The following is a 15,756-nucleotide window of genomic DNA, read 5'->3' as shown; positions in this document are numbered from 1 at the left end:
AGCACACCCCAGTGACGGGGGAAAGTTTTTGGCCGAGGCATACAGACCCATAACCACATATTTTAGGGAACTGAAATAATTTTATTTTTATGGATTAACCGAAGAGCGTAACATCCATGTGAGCCTGAAAATCAAAGAGACCGCCATCAGAACTATGCAACCGCTAAGGGCCCAGCCGTCTTATTAGAATCCCGCTAAGGACTTCAACTGGCCTTGGCTCTGCCACTGCTGGCGCAGCTCACCTTTTCATGCGTCCTCCCCTGCAGCCGGCGCATCACCTCCCTTGGTGTTTCGGGTGTAGATGACCTGGGCTCTATGCTTGGAAACGAGTTTGATCAGGCCTGCCAAGAGCACAGCAAAGCGGAGTAAGCAAGAGCATGGCTCTGCAAATGCCGCATACGCAGTAAATAGCGACATTTTATATATAACCGTTTAAAAGAAATTGCGTATCTTCACTGCTCTAAAGGTTGGGGAATGAAAAGCCAACCTAGGTCCAAAACACGCTGGAGAAATAATCCAGTTTGAGCCCTGGCTCAGTGCAAGGGTTTCATGGCTGGCATCATACCTTTTGGTGGGTTTTGGGGCTATGCCCATCCTCTCCATCAGTTTATCGCTAGGAAGTAACTCTTCCAGAGCGTGGCCACAGCCTGAAACCCCCCCAAAAGCTATGGCCTGAAGCATCCCTGCCACCCGCCAAAGAAGGGGAACTCGGTCGCAGCCCCTTGGGGAAGGAGGCCCTGCCCGTTCTCACCTTTGCTGAGGAGCTCCTGGAGGGCGGCTCTGGCCAGGGAGCCCCGGATCTTGAGCCTCTCGGAGACGACGGCCGGCGTGATGAGCTTGTAGTTGGGCACCTCTTTGCAGAGCTTGTCGTAGGTGGCCTTGTCGAAGAGGACCAGGTTGTTCAGCTTGTCCCTCACCTTCCCTTTGGACCACTTCTGCTCCAGGGAGAGAGAAGAGGGAAGGACAGGCCCGTCAGGGAGAAGGGCCGAAAGGGCCACGGGCTGGGCCTGGCGGGCATGGGCCTTTGCTGGGCGGAACGAGGCCGAGGGCCGGGCTGCGCGGGAGCAAGGCGCCCGAAGGAGGAGGCCGAGGGAGGGGCTGCTGTGGGCAGAGGGGCCTTGCTCGGGCCGTGCTCTGCTTCCCGGGGAGCGGCACGTGGCGCCTGGGGAGAAGGCCCGAAGGACGGAGCGAGGAGGCCCCTGGGCCGAGGCCTACCTTCTTCTTGGCCTTCCCTCCGGACTTGTTGACCGGGTCCTTGTCCTTCTTGGCCGACTTCCCCGCGTCCTTCTTCTTCTTGTCGTCCTTGGGCGGCTGCGGGGAGTGAAGGAGGAGAAAGGCGGGGAGAGTAAGCCGGAGAGAGGGAACGAGGGCAAGGCGCAGTCCCGGCCTCCTTCCCTTCCTCCCTCGGCGGGGCCTACCATGGCGGCGATGGAGACGGCGCGGTGCCTTCTGCTGCTGCTCCTTCGTCGGCTTCCGCTCAGAAAGGAAGTCCACTGCGTGCACGAGGGCAGGAGACCCCGTCGTCGTCGTAGGAGGGCGCTTCCGGCGCGGCCAGGGCGGAAGGGGCGGGACTTGAGGTGCCAGGCCCCTCCCCTTCCGGCGCGTCCTAGAGCGGCGCCTGCCTGCCTGCCTCCTTCCGGCGCGATGGCGATCTTCAGCGTCTACGTGGTGAACAAGGCCGGCGGCCTCATCTACCAGCTGGAGCACTACGCGCCGCGCACCGAGGCCGAGAAGACCTTCGGCTTCCCGCTGGAGCTGGTCCTCCGCCCGCACGACGAGCGCCTCCTGGTCGCCTTCGGGCAGCGGGACGGCATCCGCGGTGAGTGGCGCTCTCGGGCGGAGCGGGCCTCCTCCTCCTCCTCCTCCTCCCTGGCCTTGGCCTGAGCGCCTCTCCCTCTCTCTCTCGCTCCGTCCCCCGCAGTGGGCCACGCGGTGCTGGCGGTGAACGGCGTGGAGGTGGCCGGGCGCTGCACCGGGGACGGCAGGGACGTCATGGAGCTCCTGGCCAACCCCGCCAACTACCCGCTCTCCATCCGCTTCGGACGACCCCGGCTCTCCTCCAACGAGAAGCTCATGCTGGCCTCCATGTTCCACTCGTGAGTCCCAAAGGCAGGGGAGGGAGCCAAGGCGCTTGGGAAAGGGAAGGCTCTGCTGCGGCGTGTGCTGGACATACAGGATCTATATGGAGCCATAGATGTCTGAAGCCAGTATCATGGAGGCCAATGAGGCTCTTATCAGCCGACTGAGAGGCACAGGCTCCATTGCTGCTGCTTCAGCTTCATCATCAGGCAAATGATGACATACCAAATTGGAGGTGTCACTTAGATGCCTGAATTCGGTTGTTTCTGCCCTTAGCTGAGTCCCCAGCGAGGGTCAGCGGCCAGTGCAGCCCCAGGGCCTCTCTCCCCTTCTCCTCCTCCTCCTTCCTGCAGGCTCTTTGCCATCGGGTCCCAACTCTCTCCGGAGCCGGGGAGTTCCGGCATTGAAATGCTGGAGACCGACACCTTCAAGCTCCACTGCTTCCAGACCCTGACAGGTAAGACACCCTCTGCCTTGGGCCCCTAGAGAAGGGCCTGAGGGGCTGGGGCCCTCCGCTGCCCGCTTAACGGACTGATGGGGAGATCCCCACCTTCCTGGACCCTTTGGTGGTTTCACCCAAGAAACCCACAAACTGCAGATGGCAACAGAAGCACCAGCAGATTTGGGGAATGACTGTAGTGGAGTCCCCTTCCTTGGAGGTCTTCAAGCAGAGGCTGGATGGCCATCTGTCGGGGATGCTTTGATTGTGATTTCCTGCATGGCAGAATGGGGTTGGACTGGATCAGGGCCCTTGTGGTCTCTTCCAACTCTATGATGCTATGGTTCTATGATTCATGGAAGGCAGGAATCCAGCTCCTTCTTGGTCAGCACTGGGCCTCCAGCCCATAAGGCCCTAGGCCACTTGACCCTCTGATCTCCCAACCCTGTTTGTATCTCCTCAGGCTTGAGAGCCAGGATGCCCTCACTAATAATCCAAAGTAATAATCCCCATTAATAATAATAAAGTAATAATCCCAAGTGGAAATTGTTCCACTCTTGAACGAGTGCAGTCCTGGGTCTGTATTAAGGATACCTGGGATCTCTACCTCTAACTTGAGAGCAAAGGTGAATGCATCTTGACGTAATTCCGTTATTCGGCTTGCCTTTCCTTACCAGTATTGGAGCCATTTTGGGTTATAAAATCTAATGAGTTTTGAGCTCACTTTCTAGGCTGCATGGTGACAGGAGCAGGTCCAGATCTGTAGGACTGAAACAGTAGTCCCAACTGTAGATGCATTTCTGCTTATTCACTAAAGGGGTCTATGGATTGTAGTAGCTGAAGCGTTGCATCTTTAAAAAGAAAAGCTACTGTTTGGAAAATGTTCCACTGTTTTCAGTTCAGCTCTTTCACTCACTTTGGAAGTGGCATGTTCTAACTCTACTCGTTGTGTCTTTAGGGATCAAGTTTGTGGTCCTTGCTGACCCCCGGCAGTCAGGGATAGACTCCCTTCTGCGCAAGATCTACGAGATTTATTCCGACTTTGCTCTGAAAAATCCTTTCTATTCCCTGGAGATGCCTATCAGGTATGGATCAAACTGCCTTGCTCACAAAACCAAAGCAATTCGTCCCTCCCTCCCCTGACCACTGAGGCTGCTCTCCTAGCAGTGCAAAATCAGTTTTAGTCAGTATTGCGAGGGTTGTTGCTAAAGTCTAGATTGTTATCTGAATAGGTTTATCCTTGAAATCAGGAAGATTCCTGGGGTAACTGAGCCAGCACAAGTTCAGGTAAAATGGCACATGAAATCTTTCAGGTTTGGAAGCCTGGAAGTGATACACATTGCACCTCTGGACATAATTATGCATATGGCTAGAAATTTCTCTTCAGAAGAAAGCTCTGATAGAGCCTGGTTTTCTCCTGCTTTGCTAGTACCCTATATATCCTCGGTTATAATTCTAGAGTGGAGTGTATTTCTCAGTCTTTGTGGTCAGTGAGCTTCCAGAGATGAGTGGCCAAAGCAGACGACAGTGATCCCAGGGTGGCTTCCCCCTTTTCTGTCTCACACTTTTGCACAGAAGCCATTAGTCCAATGTCAGGACCAGCTGTGGCCAGTGCCAAGCCCTGCCATCTTTTCACACCCTGGTTTCTTCTGCCATGAGATCCTGGCATTTTGTATTGCTCTGATTTATTGGGGAGAGGATTGCATTTTGCTTTGTGTCATGCGTTTTACTTCTCCTGTACTACAGTACATTCAAGCAGTGAAGCTTATCAAGGAGAACAAATGGAAGTGTCTTCAGGCTATGCTCTCTTGCTCCTTTGATTGTGGCATACACTTGGTATAGGCATAAAAATGTCTCTTGATACAGGGACAAAGGGGGGTGAAGCAGCTGCAAATAAAATTTCCTCCAAGGCCAAATTTTGAACGGGACAAGTGTGGAATTGGCAAAGCTTACCCATCAGTGTGCTCCTGTTGTATTAATGCTGCCATCTGTGTTTCTTTGAATATTTCAGATGTGAGCTTTTTGACCAGAACCTGAAACTAGCACTTGAAGTAGCAGAGAAAGCTGGATCATTTGGACCAGGGTTATAAAATGGATTTTTCCCACTTGAGTCTCAACTAATGGGCTTTTCCAAGAAGGTCTGAGTCTTGGGACAGAAATTTCCCGGGAGGCTGTGGCACAGTTCCAGAGGGCAGAACAGAGGTGTAACATCACAACTGTTGCATGGTGAACCTTAGCTGCTGGAAAGGGAGGTTAGCTGGCAGTTTAGAAGGGATCAAAGTGGCTGTACCATTTCTTAAATGGAGATGTGTAAAATATAAATGTATTTTATTTGTCTGTTATATTGCAAACTTTTATTTAATGACTAATATTATGTATTGTTTGTGTAAATAAAGCATTCTCCCAAGGGAGAGGCAAGGCTTACTTTTTGGCCTAGAGTACACTAGCTGCTGGTTCAGTGTCCAGGGAGCATGACAAATGGCTGCAGGTCAAAGTGTAATGCTAAGTCCAAAGCTGTATGAGAGGGAAGCCTTTTAGAAAAAAGTTTCTGCACAGCACTGTACCTGGGCATGCACTGCATTGTCCTTTATTTCAGTCAATGAGTACTCCATTATAACAGTCACGATTTGTAACAATATCTAACTATTTTCAGTCTTGCTGCATGATTGTCCAGGACTTCCCATAGTTGCATTCCCTCAATATTAAAGGAGGATAAGAGGGGTCGAGAGATGAGGCAGTAGTACATCTCACTAAATCTGTGCCTGTGTGCCTTCATTCCCTGTTCAGGCTCAGGAACTTGAAATACAAGCCTAGCAAGACACGGGTACCTTGTTCCATGTCCCTCTAGCTAAGGAATGCCATCTTTCCTTCTTATGGCTGCCTCATATTCAAATGCAGTTTGGTGGACCTTGCTGTCTTGGAAAGCGAGGGAAGAGTTCTGCAGGTGTGAGTCAAGACCATTTTGCTGTTTGAGTGTGTCTTGTACTGTATTATACACAAGGGCATCTCCCTCTCCAGGCAGGCTCTTATATGGCTTCTCTACATTGATTCCCATGGACAAGAAATGAGGGCTGCCCATAAGATCAGCAGTAAGTGGCAGTTAATTACAAGTGAGAAAACCATGGTTTAAGTAGAGTTGTGATCACTAAGTCCAAAACATGATGGGCTCCCTATGTTTTTTAGGAAATAATCCATAAAGTGGATTATTTTGCTAAGTTTTTCCCAGAAAACGGCAGAGGACTAAGTCATGGTGCAGCATTAGTGGTTAGTTCTGCCTCTCATACTAGGATGTTTAAAAAAAATCGATGATTGTAGCAGGAGGCTCCTCCACAGCCAAGCCACTGCTGCGCTTCAGTCAGCCTTCTTTGGCACACGCCCCATCTTGGTTCGGATGTTTCTCAAGAAGAAGAAGGCCAAGGTGCTGGCAGTGCAAGTCATTTCTGCTACCCAGAAAGCTGTCCCCCAGCTGTAGTGCTTGGCAATGGTGCTGAAAGGCAGCCCAGCCAGGAACCCTCCAACTGTGAAAGGGAAAGGAGAGGAAATCAGAGAAAACCCAAGAAGCCTTTCCACCCTCAGTCCACCTTGGAGCGCCACTCACCATTTGCCATTAGTGCAACAATGGCATGAGAAGTTCCACACAGGTTTGATGGAGCGCTTTCATTGGCTATGACTCCAAACAATGCAATTGGTCCATAAGAGCAAAATCCAAAGGCAGCTCCTAATAGCAGGATCCAGATCTAGCAAAAAAAGGTCAGGGGAAAAAAAATTCAGGAGCGTGGTGTGCTGAGGACGCAGCCTCCCTGCAGCTTCAGGCTGATCCCTCTTCTCTCCACTCTTCACGTGTGTGTGTGTGTGTATTTGGTGGGTTTTTCAGGCTATGTGGCCATGTTCTAGAAGAGTTTCTTCCTGATGTTTTGCCAGCATCTGTGGCTGGCATCTTCAGATTTCTCTGGCAGATTTCTCTGGCAAAATGTCAGGAAGAAACTCTTCTAGAACATGGCCACATAGCCTGAAAAAATCCACAAAAAACTATGGATGCCGGCCATGAAAGCCTTCGACTTCACCTCACCTGTAAGTTGGTTTCTGTGGTGAGGTGACACTAAAATATATTTCACTCTGTGCAGAATTTGCAGTTCCATTGTCGGTTTTTGTTGTTGTTGTTGTTGTTTTTGGTAAGCAGCAATGGTTTTTATGAAAAGCAAAGCCTACTATGATGAAGGTGTTAACAGATGCTTTAAAAATTTCAGTAACAGACTATACAAATCAGAAGCTTTTGCTTGTTGGTCTGATAGTATTTCTAAGTAAATGTACCTATCAATACAAGCAAAAACTAATTTATCACCCACCCACCAGCAATACTCCAAAAGCCATTTCAGAAGTTCTGTGGCCAGAAGCTACTACAGTTGGCCCTTGGTATCCACAGGGGGTTTGTTCCAGGGCCCTCCCTCCATGGATATAAAAATTTGTGGATGCTCAAATCCCAATAAATACAATGGTGCAGTAAAATGGTGTCCCTTATAGAAAATGGCAAAATCAGGGTTTGCTTTTTGGAATTTATATATATTTGGTTGAATCTGTGGATACTGAGGACCTGTACTTAATGAAGTATATCTGACACAAGACAGAGCATGAAAGGATGCGGCAGGGAGCTTTAACCACTACTGGCTGTTCATAGCCCTTTTTCAAGGGTCTACTTCTAAGAACTGCTGGACAACACAGTGGAGAAAGCAGAAGGAGAGAATAAAGCAAGATAAGACCTCATGTTCTGTTAAGCCCACGAGATTAGCAAGAGGGTGGAGGGCTAGAATCCAAGAGTTGCTTTCCTGAGAAAGAAAGAAGGAAACAATGAGCAAGATGTATTGAAAAGCATCAGGAAGAGAGAGAGAGAGCGCGGTTGCAATGGTCAGGACTGTCACCCAGGAAGCCACCCCCAACCCTGCCACCATCAGCCCCAAGGCTCTCAGTGGGAAAATGTTCCACCCCAGTGCCTTCCTGAAGCTCAGCATTTTGCATGCTCAGGGGCGCTTTCAGATTTCAAAGCCAGCCTGATGTGGGTTAAGGGTCTAATGACAAGTTCGTCATTTCTTTCTGAAATAAACTCAGTGCCTCCCAACTCCACATTCATTTGACTGTGAAAATGCTTATTATAGGACAGACAGTTCACCAATATATACAGAGATTATTGGTCTCAGTAGCTGCTCCATGTGGGCGATACTCTGAGTGTACTAGGGCTTGCAAAAAACAAATAATCTCAACTTGCCCCCCAACTAAATCATTCTGTCATCCTCATACTCTAATTGAGTGAACAAAAAGTTTAGGGGGGATAAAAGAAACACAGCAATTTTATTAAAACAATGTGTTGCAATGGAATTGTGAAAAGATATTAAAAGAAATTACAAAGCAAGAGTACATGCTATCCTGAACACAAAAGGCTGTTGTCCTGGCCTGTAGGCCACACCCTAACATGCACAAGGCTAGTTTAACCAGCAGTACTGGGCTAGGGAACTGCAAATCCATACGGAGGTATCAAGCACACAAATAACAATTCCTCTGTGCCGTTCAACATGGAATAAAAGAGATAACACAATATGTCCATAAATGGGGAGTGCACAACAGAGGCCTTTATCCCTTTTAATTGCTCTTTAATAGCTTTCTCAGCGTCCAGTGCACACATTGGTTTTTAAAGAAATTGCTTGTGTTTCCCTTTTTATATCCCCCCTAAACTTTTTGTTCATTCACTTGTTTGTTTCAGTTTAGGGCATCACCTCCTAGTTTCTCCTTATCCTAATACTCTAAGCCTTTCCCCCAGTTCTTCTTGATATACTGTATGCCTGTCTGGTTAACATGCAATGTTGTGCGCTTCTCTTCTGTGGCTTACCTTGGGAGAGCTGTTTGTGACCGTGACCCGGAAGAGGTACATTGATGCAGACATGCCTGCCATCATGGTGAGGAGAAGTGTGTGTCGAGGGTTCCCATAAATGGAGAGGCCCACCTGCAACACATACATGGATGAGTACAAGGGCCAAGGAGAAAGTGTGAGGGTTGGATAATGTCCCTGCCTTAAAATGGCCAGCAATCCCTCCCTGAGGTACAGCTATGCCTGTGTCAGCATCCACTGCCTGACTGGATCACTGTCCTCTGTGTAGCCCTTCTGAGAACATGAGGGTTCAGGGGAAGCCTGCCATGAGATGTGGCCACTTACGCGTGCCACTGCTCGGTCTGAAAGATAGCCAGCCACAATACTTCCAATCAGCCCGCCAACTTCCAAGGCACTCATGTAGGAACTTCCTATAGGAGAAAGGAAACAGCAGTCCATTTGGGAGAACAGGGACATGATAAGAGGCTGGCAGCCCTCCGCTCCACACAGCTTGCTTCCTTGAAGAACACAAGTTGTTGCAGCAAGAGGTGGCATGGCAGTTCCCAGCCTGTCCCACTCACACACTCAGCACCATACACTCTTCCCCCTGCAAGAAGTTCCGGCAAGGAATAGCTGCAGGAAACACACTGCAACAAGCGTTGGGAATGGTCAGAGCCCCTGGCCCCCCACTCCATTCTCCCAGCTGCCTTTAGGGCTCTGGGACCTCAGTGGTGGACTGGTGCCTCGTACCCACAAGTGCAGATTGTCCTCTTTCCTGGATGAGGAACAGCTGGCCCCAGTCTGTGCAGCATGTCTTCACACCAAAGACAACCAGATAGCCAGTTGATAGGACCCAGAGGTATGGGGAAAGCAGCAGCTCAGCCAGGGTGCTGTCACCTGCTGAAGAACCTGCAAGAAAGAGGCTGTTACACATGAAGTCCAGCCAGGGGTCCATTCCAGAACTTCCCTCCAATCATTACTGGCACCTGCTATGTACTCTCTTTTCCTCTGCACCACACTTGCCTTTGCCAAGACTACCTGTTCCTCCAAACTGCACACCTTCCTCTTTGCCACCAAAGCCCAAAGGAGTCCCTGCCCTGCGATCCTGCAGCTCTCCCCGCCTAGCCAGGCACTCACCCTTCTTCCCTTTCTTGGAGCCAGGCTCAATGTTGGGCAGTCCCACATCTGAGGGCTCGTTCTTAATCAGGAGCAGACACACAAAGGAGGCGGCCACACACACAGAGCCAGATAGGGCCAGGGTTGTGCGCCAATCGTAGCTCAGCGCCATCAGAGCAGCCACAATGGGGCCCAGCCCGCCTGCCAGGTTCATGCTGGTGGAGAGGACTGCCCACCAAGTCCCAAACTGGGAAGGTTCAAACCACTACACAGAAGGAGAGAAAGAGCAGGTGTTGGTGTGGCTCCCATGGACAGGGCCTGCTGTGAACACAAAAGACTGGTGTGATCCACACTCCCACCTCCCCAGGTGTCTCTGGGCTGATCCCAAATGTGGATGCCCTCATTCCACTTACAGGGGCCACTGAGGAGATGCAAGCCAGTCCTGCGAGGAAAACATCCCTTCCTTCCAATGCACAATGCCCAAGAGCTAAGTTAACTAGCAAAACTTTACTTTTACAATGCTTTTGAGCCTCTTTGCCCTCAAAGTGGAACAGGATAAGTAAAATGCACTAAGCAGAATAAAACAAAATACAATTTTCACTCTATTAAATCTGCACAATGCAAAACACCAGCATCTCAGAGCATAGGTCAGGGGCTAAACAGATGGGCAGGGCCTGGCACTGACCATTGCCTGCAGCTGGTCCAGCAGCAAGTGGACTATCAGCTTCTGTGCAAAATGTGAGACAGAAAGAGGGGAAGCCGCTCTGGGATCACTGTAATCTGCCTTGGCCGCTCATCTACCTGCGAGGCAACTCCTTGCGGTTTACCAGAAACATGTGCAGCCCTAGATATTTCTGCTTCTAAGGGTCAGAATTGCAAATGGAGTCAAACAGGCAGCTGGGATTCCTGCTCGAAGGCTGGGCTGTTAGTGGATAGTAACCATGGAGACTGCATGCCACCTCCAGCTTCAGGGGCAGCATGCCTGCAAAGGCCAGCTTTGAAGGCATACAACTGGCCACTGGGAGAGCAAAGTCCAGACTAAAGGGGCATCGGATCTCATTCAGCTGAGGGCTCTCCTGAGGCTGTCTGGACACTGGCCTCAGCTGCAGAGTACCCAGCTCAGCTGTTGCGTCGGGCTCTCTGCAGCGTCTGCTCCTTCAGTGTCATTTGATCGCTTCTTTCTCAGTCAGCCTCGGGACACTGCTGCTGCTGCCACCACCATCACTGGGGGCAGATCAGCCTCCCAAGAATATCTCATTAGACTGCAACATGATATGGCTTGTGATTTATAGCTCCCACAACTGATACTCATCCTAGAAATACTACCGCACAGAAGCAAAGCAGAAAGGCCTTCCCCTCCATTGCTCAGGGCAGGAAAGAGCAAGCAAAGGGCCTGCAGACCTCCAAACAGTGACATGAAAACCCAACAACTAAATGGCAGGAGATGATCCAAAGATATTCCAGCAGCCTATTGATTTTGAGAGACTTCCACTGAGAAAAGATTCCTGCCTGCTGTGCTCCTGGCACTGGCCCCTGCTGGAAGTCTGCTGCCAGGGACATCCCTTAGATCAAGGGCACTCCCTCAGTGGGCTTACCTTGCGCAGCACCTTCCCGCATGGGGGCCACCCCAGGCCCTGGGCCAGGCCATTGAGGAACCACAGCCCTGCAAAGATGGGGACGGTCGAGCTCCTGGAGAAGACAACGTTGACTAAGCCCACCAACAGGAGGCCAGAGGAGAAAAGCCAGCGGGCGCTCATTTGGTCCGACAGAACCCCACTGATGAACTTGCTAATGGCGTAGGCTGCAGACTGGCTGCTGGTGATGAGACCTTCATTGGACAAAAGCCAAATAACAATAGGAAGGGTTCACAGATGCATTAAAAAGAGCCTGGTCTGCAGGGTACTCCCTCAACCAGGCAGGTGGCATCAGCATGTGAACTGAGCAAAATGACAGGCAATACAGTATCTCATCTGCATGTGGAGTGGTTCCAGTGAGACCCTCCATCAGTTAGTCCCCCAAGCTGCTTGCAGTACTTTAGAATACAAAACTCACTTGAAAGAGCAGCTCACACCTGCATGCTTTCTCTAGCAGCAAAGGCTCTGCTACTAGGGATGTGTTGCTCATGCTTTTGGCTGGTCTAACACAGTTGGGCACACTGTATTTGTTAATGCAATAGGAGCCTGTGGGCCCTTCTTTGGGATACAGCTGTTTACATTCTTTATGCAACACTTGGTGCTTCTTTTACACTTACATAATAAAGTACTCACTACTCTCTTATGGGTACACCAAAACAACTTTTTCCATGAAGACTTGGTATAATTCCTTAATCCCCATACCCTGCTAAGATTTAATTGAAAGCCCTGTGGCTGAAATAAGCACAGATTCTTCCCGTTTAACCCTGCTTTCATCTCCTTTTCCTTTTCTCCATGGACAAGAAGAGGCAGACATTGATTCCCTTGCATTTTGTACATGCCCAATACATAGATAGTGCTGTCTAAGTAATAGGAATAACATCACCAATGATGCTAGGGAAAGTAATAAAAAAGATCACACTTTGTATCAACATCAGGTTGAGAAGTGATGCCATTCTTTGCAGATGGAGTGGAAGGGGGCTAATGTGTCTTTGTGGGGCTTAAGCTCATGACTGTCAATGGTACAAGAGGGATGCTGGACTAGAGAGGCCTCCTTGGGGTCTGCACAGCTAATCTTATGACATGCTGTACAATGAAGTGGGCTGGACTATCACCAAAAGGCTGACTCTCTAAGCAGACTCAACAATAACCACCTTTATTTGGAAAGGAAAGGGGTTTAATTACTCCAGGAAGCCCAGCTGGCAGCTGTCCTGAAGATCAGTCCCCAAATTGCAAGCGGGGACTGGCCTCTTTCCAAAGAAAATGAGAACAAAGTCCCTCCAGCAAGGCAACAGAAGCATTCTAAGTGAGTCCCTAAACAAAGACATGCAGAGTTCCTCAAACTCACACATAAATTCTTTCAGTATTCCAAGAGATCTTGAAGCAACTCTGAGACTGAGAGGAAGCAGCATAAGCATAAGCTTTCATAGACTTGGTCTACTTCCCCAGATGCAGAAAATCTACACACTTGAAAAACACACAACACCACAAAGCAAGCTCTTACCCAGGTCATCCTTGTCGAGGTCTATCTCTTCCATGAGCGAAGGCATCACAAAGGAAAAGGTTTTTCTGTTGAAGTAGTAGAGGGTATATCCCACATACATGGCAGTGAATATAACCAGCTGATAATAGCCATAACTCTTTCCTGCCATTGTGACTCTATGGAAGAAAAGAAGGTGCCTCTGGCACGAAGGAGGTCTCTTCTGCCTGCCTTAAGGGACCATTTCCCAGGAGTGGCAGGGCTGAGAGGAGGGGTGGCACCAGTGTGCTGCAAAGGGGGAACCAGCAGCTGTCCAGAGGCTAGTGAGTGGCAGCCGCTTGCCAGGGTTTCTGCTGAGTTTGGGCTTTGCTGGCGTTCTCTCACTCTCTGCTCTGCTCAGGGCCTCCTTCTGGAGAATCATTAACCTAGGGAACATGGCTGGACATTCCGTTCAGCATGAAGCCATCTGCCTGCAGTGGAACAAACAAAAGAAGCTAGCCTGAGATCAAGGGGGCTGTCTTCAGAGAGATTAAAGGGCTTTCCTCAGCCCCACTGCACTCTGACCCCTGAACTCAAATAGCACAAGATGACCTGGAAAAGAGCAATGCCTTCCTGGAACAAGGCTGGAGCACAATCCAGGGAAGGAATTGAAGCCCATTTGCAACAGCATAAGAAAGCTTCCTATGAGTGGTCCCAGCATCTTTCTTGGAGCCTCTCAGGAGGAGAAACCAAGCTACACAAGCAATCTTCCGTCAGCTGAAACATTAGGGAGAAAAGTCAGGAATAAACTCTTCTAGAACATGGTCACACTGCCTGAAAAACCCACAAAAATCTATGGATGCAGGTCATGAAAGCCTTCGACTTCACATTAGGGAGAGTTTGCCAAGGTCATCCAACTTCTTTGCTAGTTGGAAAGCAGGTTTTCTTTTGTATTGGTACTGTATTTACATTAAAAGGGGGAGTAAATCCCCTCCCCCCATTTCCATATTAATGTGCAAAATTTATTTTCTGTCTTTCATTTAATCATCATTTTAAAGGCAAATGCCAGATCAAAAGCAAAAAGATAAAATGACTAAACTTCTACTTGCTAAAATGCAAAAATAAAAGCAGCACAGAAATCAGAAAGGCAGCATAAGAACAGCTATTAAAAAGGGGAACAATTAAAACCATAGTTTAGTTTAAAGCGTTGGCAAATAAAATAATTTTAGCCTGGTCCCTTAAGCTTGGGTTTTAGTGCATGGCATACACACGTCTTTACATATGGAGTTCCATTACCTTAGGGCTGGAGCGTAGCTTTGATGTGACTTCTGGACTCTTAGGACGCATGCATCATTGAAACACCATACCTTCAGTGTGACTCGAAGCAGCTTTATTTTGGCTGTCTGTAACAGGCCAGTGTGTCTTTCTTGAGTCTTTTGTCGGTTGTATGGAGTCAAATATTGGGTGGTATATCATTCAGGGGATAATGGTCATACATTACCAGCTTCATACCTGGGTCAATACACAACTGAGTGTGGTACAATGGTTTTTGTGTTTGGCTTTGGGAGTTTGGGTTTCAGTCTCTTACCAAGGCCTGGAAAATGAGGGGGTGGTTTTGGGCAAGCGGTCCTCAAGGTGAAAGGTAAATCTCTCAACAAATGCCCCGAAGCCTATTCTGTAAATCAGAGTTCATGTGAAAGCACATAACAACAACATTAACATAAATTACAAGGTTCTAATACGTAGGTTTTGAGAGGTATCCCAGGCCTAATGCACACTCCATATAGAAAGTGTGCCAAAGCAATGAATGCTACCCAAATGGTGGCCTGGGGACCAGGGCAGGGCCTTGAGGCCTCCCCTCTCTATTGGTTCTTAGGGAGTTTCCAGGTAAGAAACACAACTGTGACCAAAACTGGTTCTTGGCACACTACTATAGTATGGGACCAAACATGAGACGCTATATGATTTAAGGTGCAATGGTCACACATCAACAGCTTTGTACCTGGATCCCTACACAACTGACGGCACTTTTCTCTAGGCTTAGAAAGTGTGGTCCAATGGTTGTTGTGTCTGACTTTGGAAGTCTGGGTTTCAGTCTCTTCCAAGGCCTGGGAACTGAGAGGTGATTTTGGGCAAGTGGCCCTCGGGGGGAAGGTCAAGGTAGACCTTTGAATACATCTCTCCAGGCCTATGCCATGAATCAGAGCTCATGTGAAAACAACACATAACAACACCAACATATCGACTGCAAGGTTCTGCTGTCTGTCTAAAGAGGTATCCCAGGCCTAACCTACGCTCCAGGGCTGCAACACTGAAGGTCTACTGAAACAATGAAGGCTACTCAAAAGGGTGGCCTGGGGACCAGGCTGGGCCTTAGCCATGGCTCCTAGAGGGTTTCCAGGAAAGAAGCACCGCTCCCGCCCAAACCTGCCCTGGGTTCTCGGCGCATTCCTTGGCAATGCCCTGGCGCTGCCTGGACCCAGCCCTGCTTTGCCTCGTGCCGCTCTTCGAGGAGGGCTCCTGGGGCCTTCCAGGGCCTGTCCTTTCCGTATCCCTGGCATGAGGCTCCGAGGTTCTGCGCCTTCCAGGGGCTGCCTCTCCTCCCACCGCTCTCCCGCTCCGAAGGGAGCCTTTCACCCAGTTCAGGCCCCGGAGCCCCCGCAGCCGGACTTTCACCTGTTTACTCACAGGAGGCCGTTTTGTTTATCTAGAGCAAGGAGGCTCCGGGTTCAGAAGGGAAGGGAAACGAGGCCCTCCTCAGGCCAACAATCGAAGGCCGCATCCGCACTGGAGAGGGAACCCGGCCTGGCTCAGGGCTATGGAATCCTGGGAGTTGGAGTTTGTTGTGGGCCCAGAGCGGAGAGCAGGGCCTGCAAAAGTTACTTTCTCCCTCGATCTGCCTGGCCTCGCCCCCGAAGCCTCTCCCCAGGAGCCGCTCCGCCTCCTACCGAGCCAGAAGAAGCGCCGCCGCCGCCGCCGCCGCCGCGGAGAAGCGGACGGAACCCTCGCGGCCACCCTCCGCGGAAGTCCCGCCCACACAGAGCGTCCCTCTCGCCCATTGGACAGGGAAACGGCAATCCCTCGGCTCGCCCAATCCCCGCTGGGCCGCAGGAGCCTTCCGCCAATCGGGGCGGCGTGCGCGCCGCATGTGTAATCCCCATGGCAACGGCATCAC

The 15,756-nt window shown here is 50.1% G+C and overlaps 3 protein-coding genes across 5 annotated transcripts; 1 reads left to right on the top strand and 2 right to left on the bottom strand.

Annotated features, from left to right (window-relative positions):
- Positions 1–60: 60 nt before the first annotated feature.
- RPS25 (ribosomal protein S25) lies at positions 61–1,554 on the bottom strand. Its single transcript, XM_042474433.1, has 5 exons — positions 1,419–1,554; positions 1,216–1,311; positions 752–935; positions 243–341; positions 61–124 (listed from the first exon to the last, which is right to left on the bottom strand). The coding sequence occupies exons 1-4, from the start codon at positions 1,419–1,421 to the stop codon at positions 247–249; spliced, it is 378 nt and encodes a 125-aa protein (XP_042330367.1). The 5' UTR covers positions 1,422–1,554; the 3' UTR covers positions 61–124; positions 243–246.
- A 43-nt stretch (positions 1,555–1,597) lies between these two features.
- On the top strand, positions 1,598–4,931 carry TRAPPC4 (trafficking protein particle complex subunit 4). Its single transcript, XM_042474432.1, has 5 exons — positions 1,598–1,819; positions 1,922–2,096; positions 2,433–2,536; positions 3,477–3,603; positions 4,530–4,931. The coding sequence occupies exons 1-5, from the start codon at positions 1,645–1,647 to the stop codon at positions 4,606–4,608; spliced, it is 660 nt and encodes a 219-aa protein (XP_042330366.1). The 5' UTR covers positions 1,598–1,644; the 3' UTR covers positions 4,609–4,931.
- A 148-nt stretch (positions 4,932–5,079) lies between these two features.
- SLC37A4 (solute carrier family 37 member 4) lies at positions 5,080–15,492 on the bottom strand. Of its 3 annotated transcripts, none has more exons than XM_042474428.1 (10): positions 15,258–15,492; positions 12,627–13,072; positions 11,087–11,319; positions 9,513–9,756; positions 9,126–9,284; positions 8,721–8,806; positions 8,397–8,510; positions 7,276–7,341; positions 6,117–6,255; positions 5,080–6,036 (listed from the first exon to the last, which is right to left on the bottom strand). In XM_042474428.1, exons 2-10 carry the CDS (start codon positions 12,772–12,774, stop codon positions 5,870–5,872), a joined length of 1,356 nt encoding a protein of 451 aa, XP_042330362.1. In that variant the 5' UTR covers positions 12,775–13,072; positions 15,258–15,492; the 3' UTR covers positions 5,080–5,869. The 3 variants fall into 3 exon arrangements, with proteins under 3 accessions (XP_042330362.1, XP_042330361.1, XP_042330363.1); XM_042474427.1 differs by having other exon boundaries at positions 15,270–15,492; XM_042474429.1 differs by lacking the exon at positions 7,276–7,341 and having other exon boundaries at positions 15,270–15,486.
- Between the last annotated feature and the right edge of the window lie 264 nt (positions 15,493–15,756).

The sequence above is a fragment of the Sceloporus undulatus genome, chromosome 6 (assembly GCF_019175285.1).
Source record: "Sceloporus undulatus isolate JIND9_A2432 ecotype Alabama chromosome 6, SceUnd_v1.1, whole genome shotgun sequence".
Lineage (NCBI taxonomy): Eukaryota > Metazoa > Chordata > Lepidosauria > Squamata > Phrynosomatidae > Sceloporus > Sceloporus undulatus.
The sequence above is the reverse complement of the archived record's forward strand: the minus strand, read 5'-3'. Positions and strand labels throughout refer to the sequence as shown.

Coding starts and splice junctions, on each gene's coding strand:
- RPS25 (XM_042474433.1), bottom strand. Junction 936..1,215: donor GAGGGAAGGCCAAGAAGAAG/GTAGGCCTCGGC, acceptor TCCCTGGAGCAG/AAGTGGTCCAAAGGGAAGGT. Junction 342..751: donor CCAGGAGCTCCTCAGCAAAG/GTGAGAACGGGC, acceptor TGCTCTTGGCAG/GCCTGATCAAACTCGTTTCC.
- SLC37A4 (XM_042474428.1), bottom strand. CDS start 12,774: ATGGCAGGAAAGAGTTATGGCTATTATCAGCTGGTTATATTCACTGCC. Junction 11,320..12,626: donor CCTCGACAAGGATGACCTGG/GTAAGAGCTTGC, acceptor TGTCCAATGAAG/GTCTCATCACCAGCAGCCAG. Junction 8,807..9,125: donor AGGACAATCTGCACTTGTGG/GTACGAGGCACC, acceptor TTTCTCCTATAG/GAAGTTCCTACATGAGTGCC.
- TRAPPC4 (XM_042474432.1), top strand. CDS start 1,645: ATGGCGATCTTCAGCGTCTACGTGGTGAACAAGGCCGGCGGCCTCATC. Junction 2,097..2,432: donor CTGGCCTCCATGTTCCACTC/GTGAGTCCCAAA, acceptor TCCTTCCTGCAG/GCTCTTTGCCATCGGGTCCC. Junction 3,604..4,529: donor TCCCTGGAGATGCCTATCAG/GTATGGATCAAA, acceptor TGAATATTTCAG/ATGTGAGCTTTTTGACCAGA.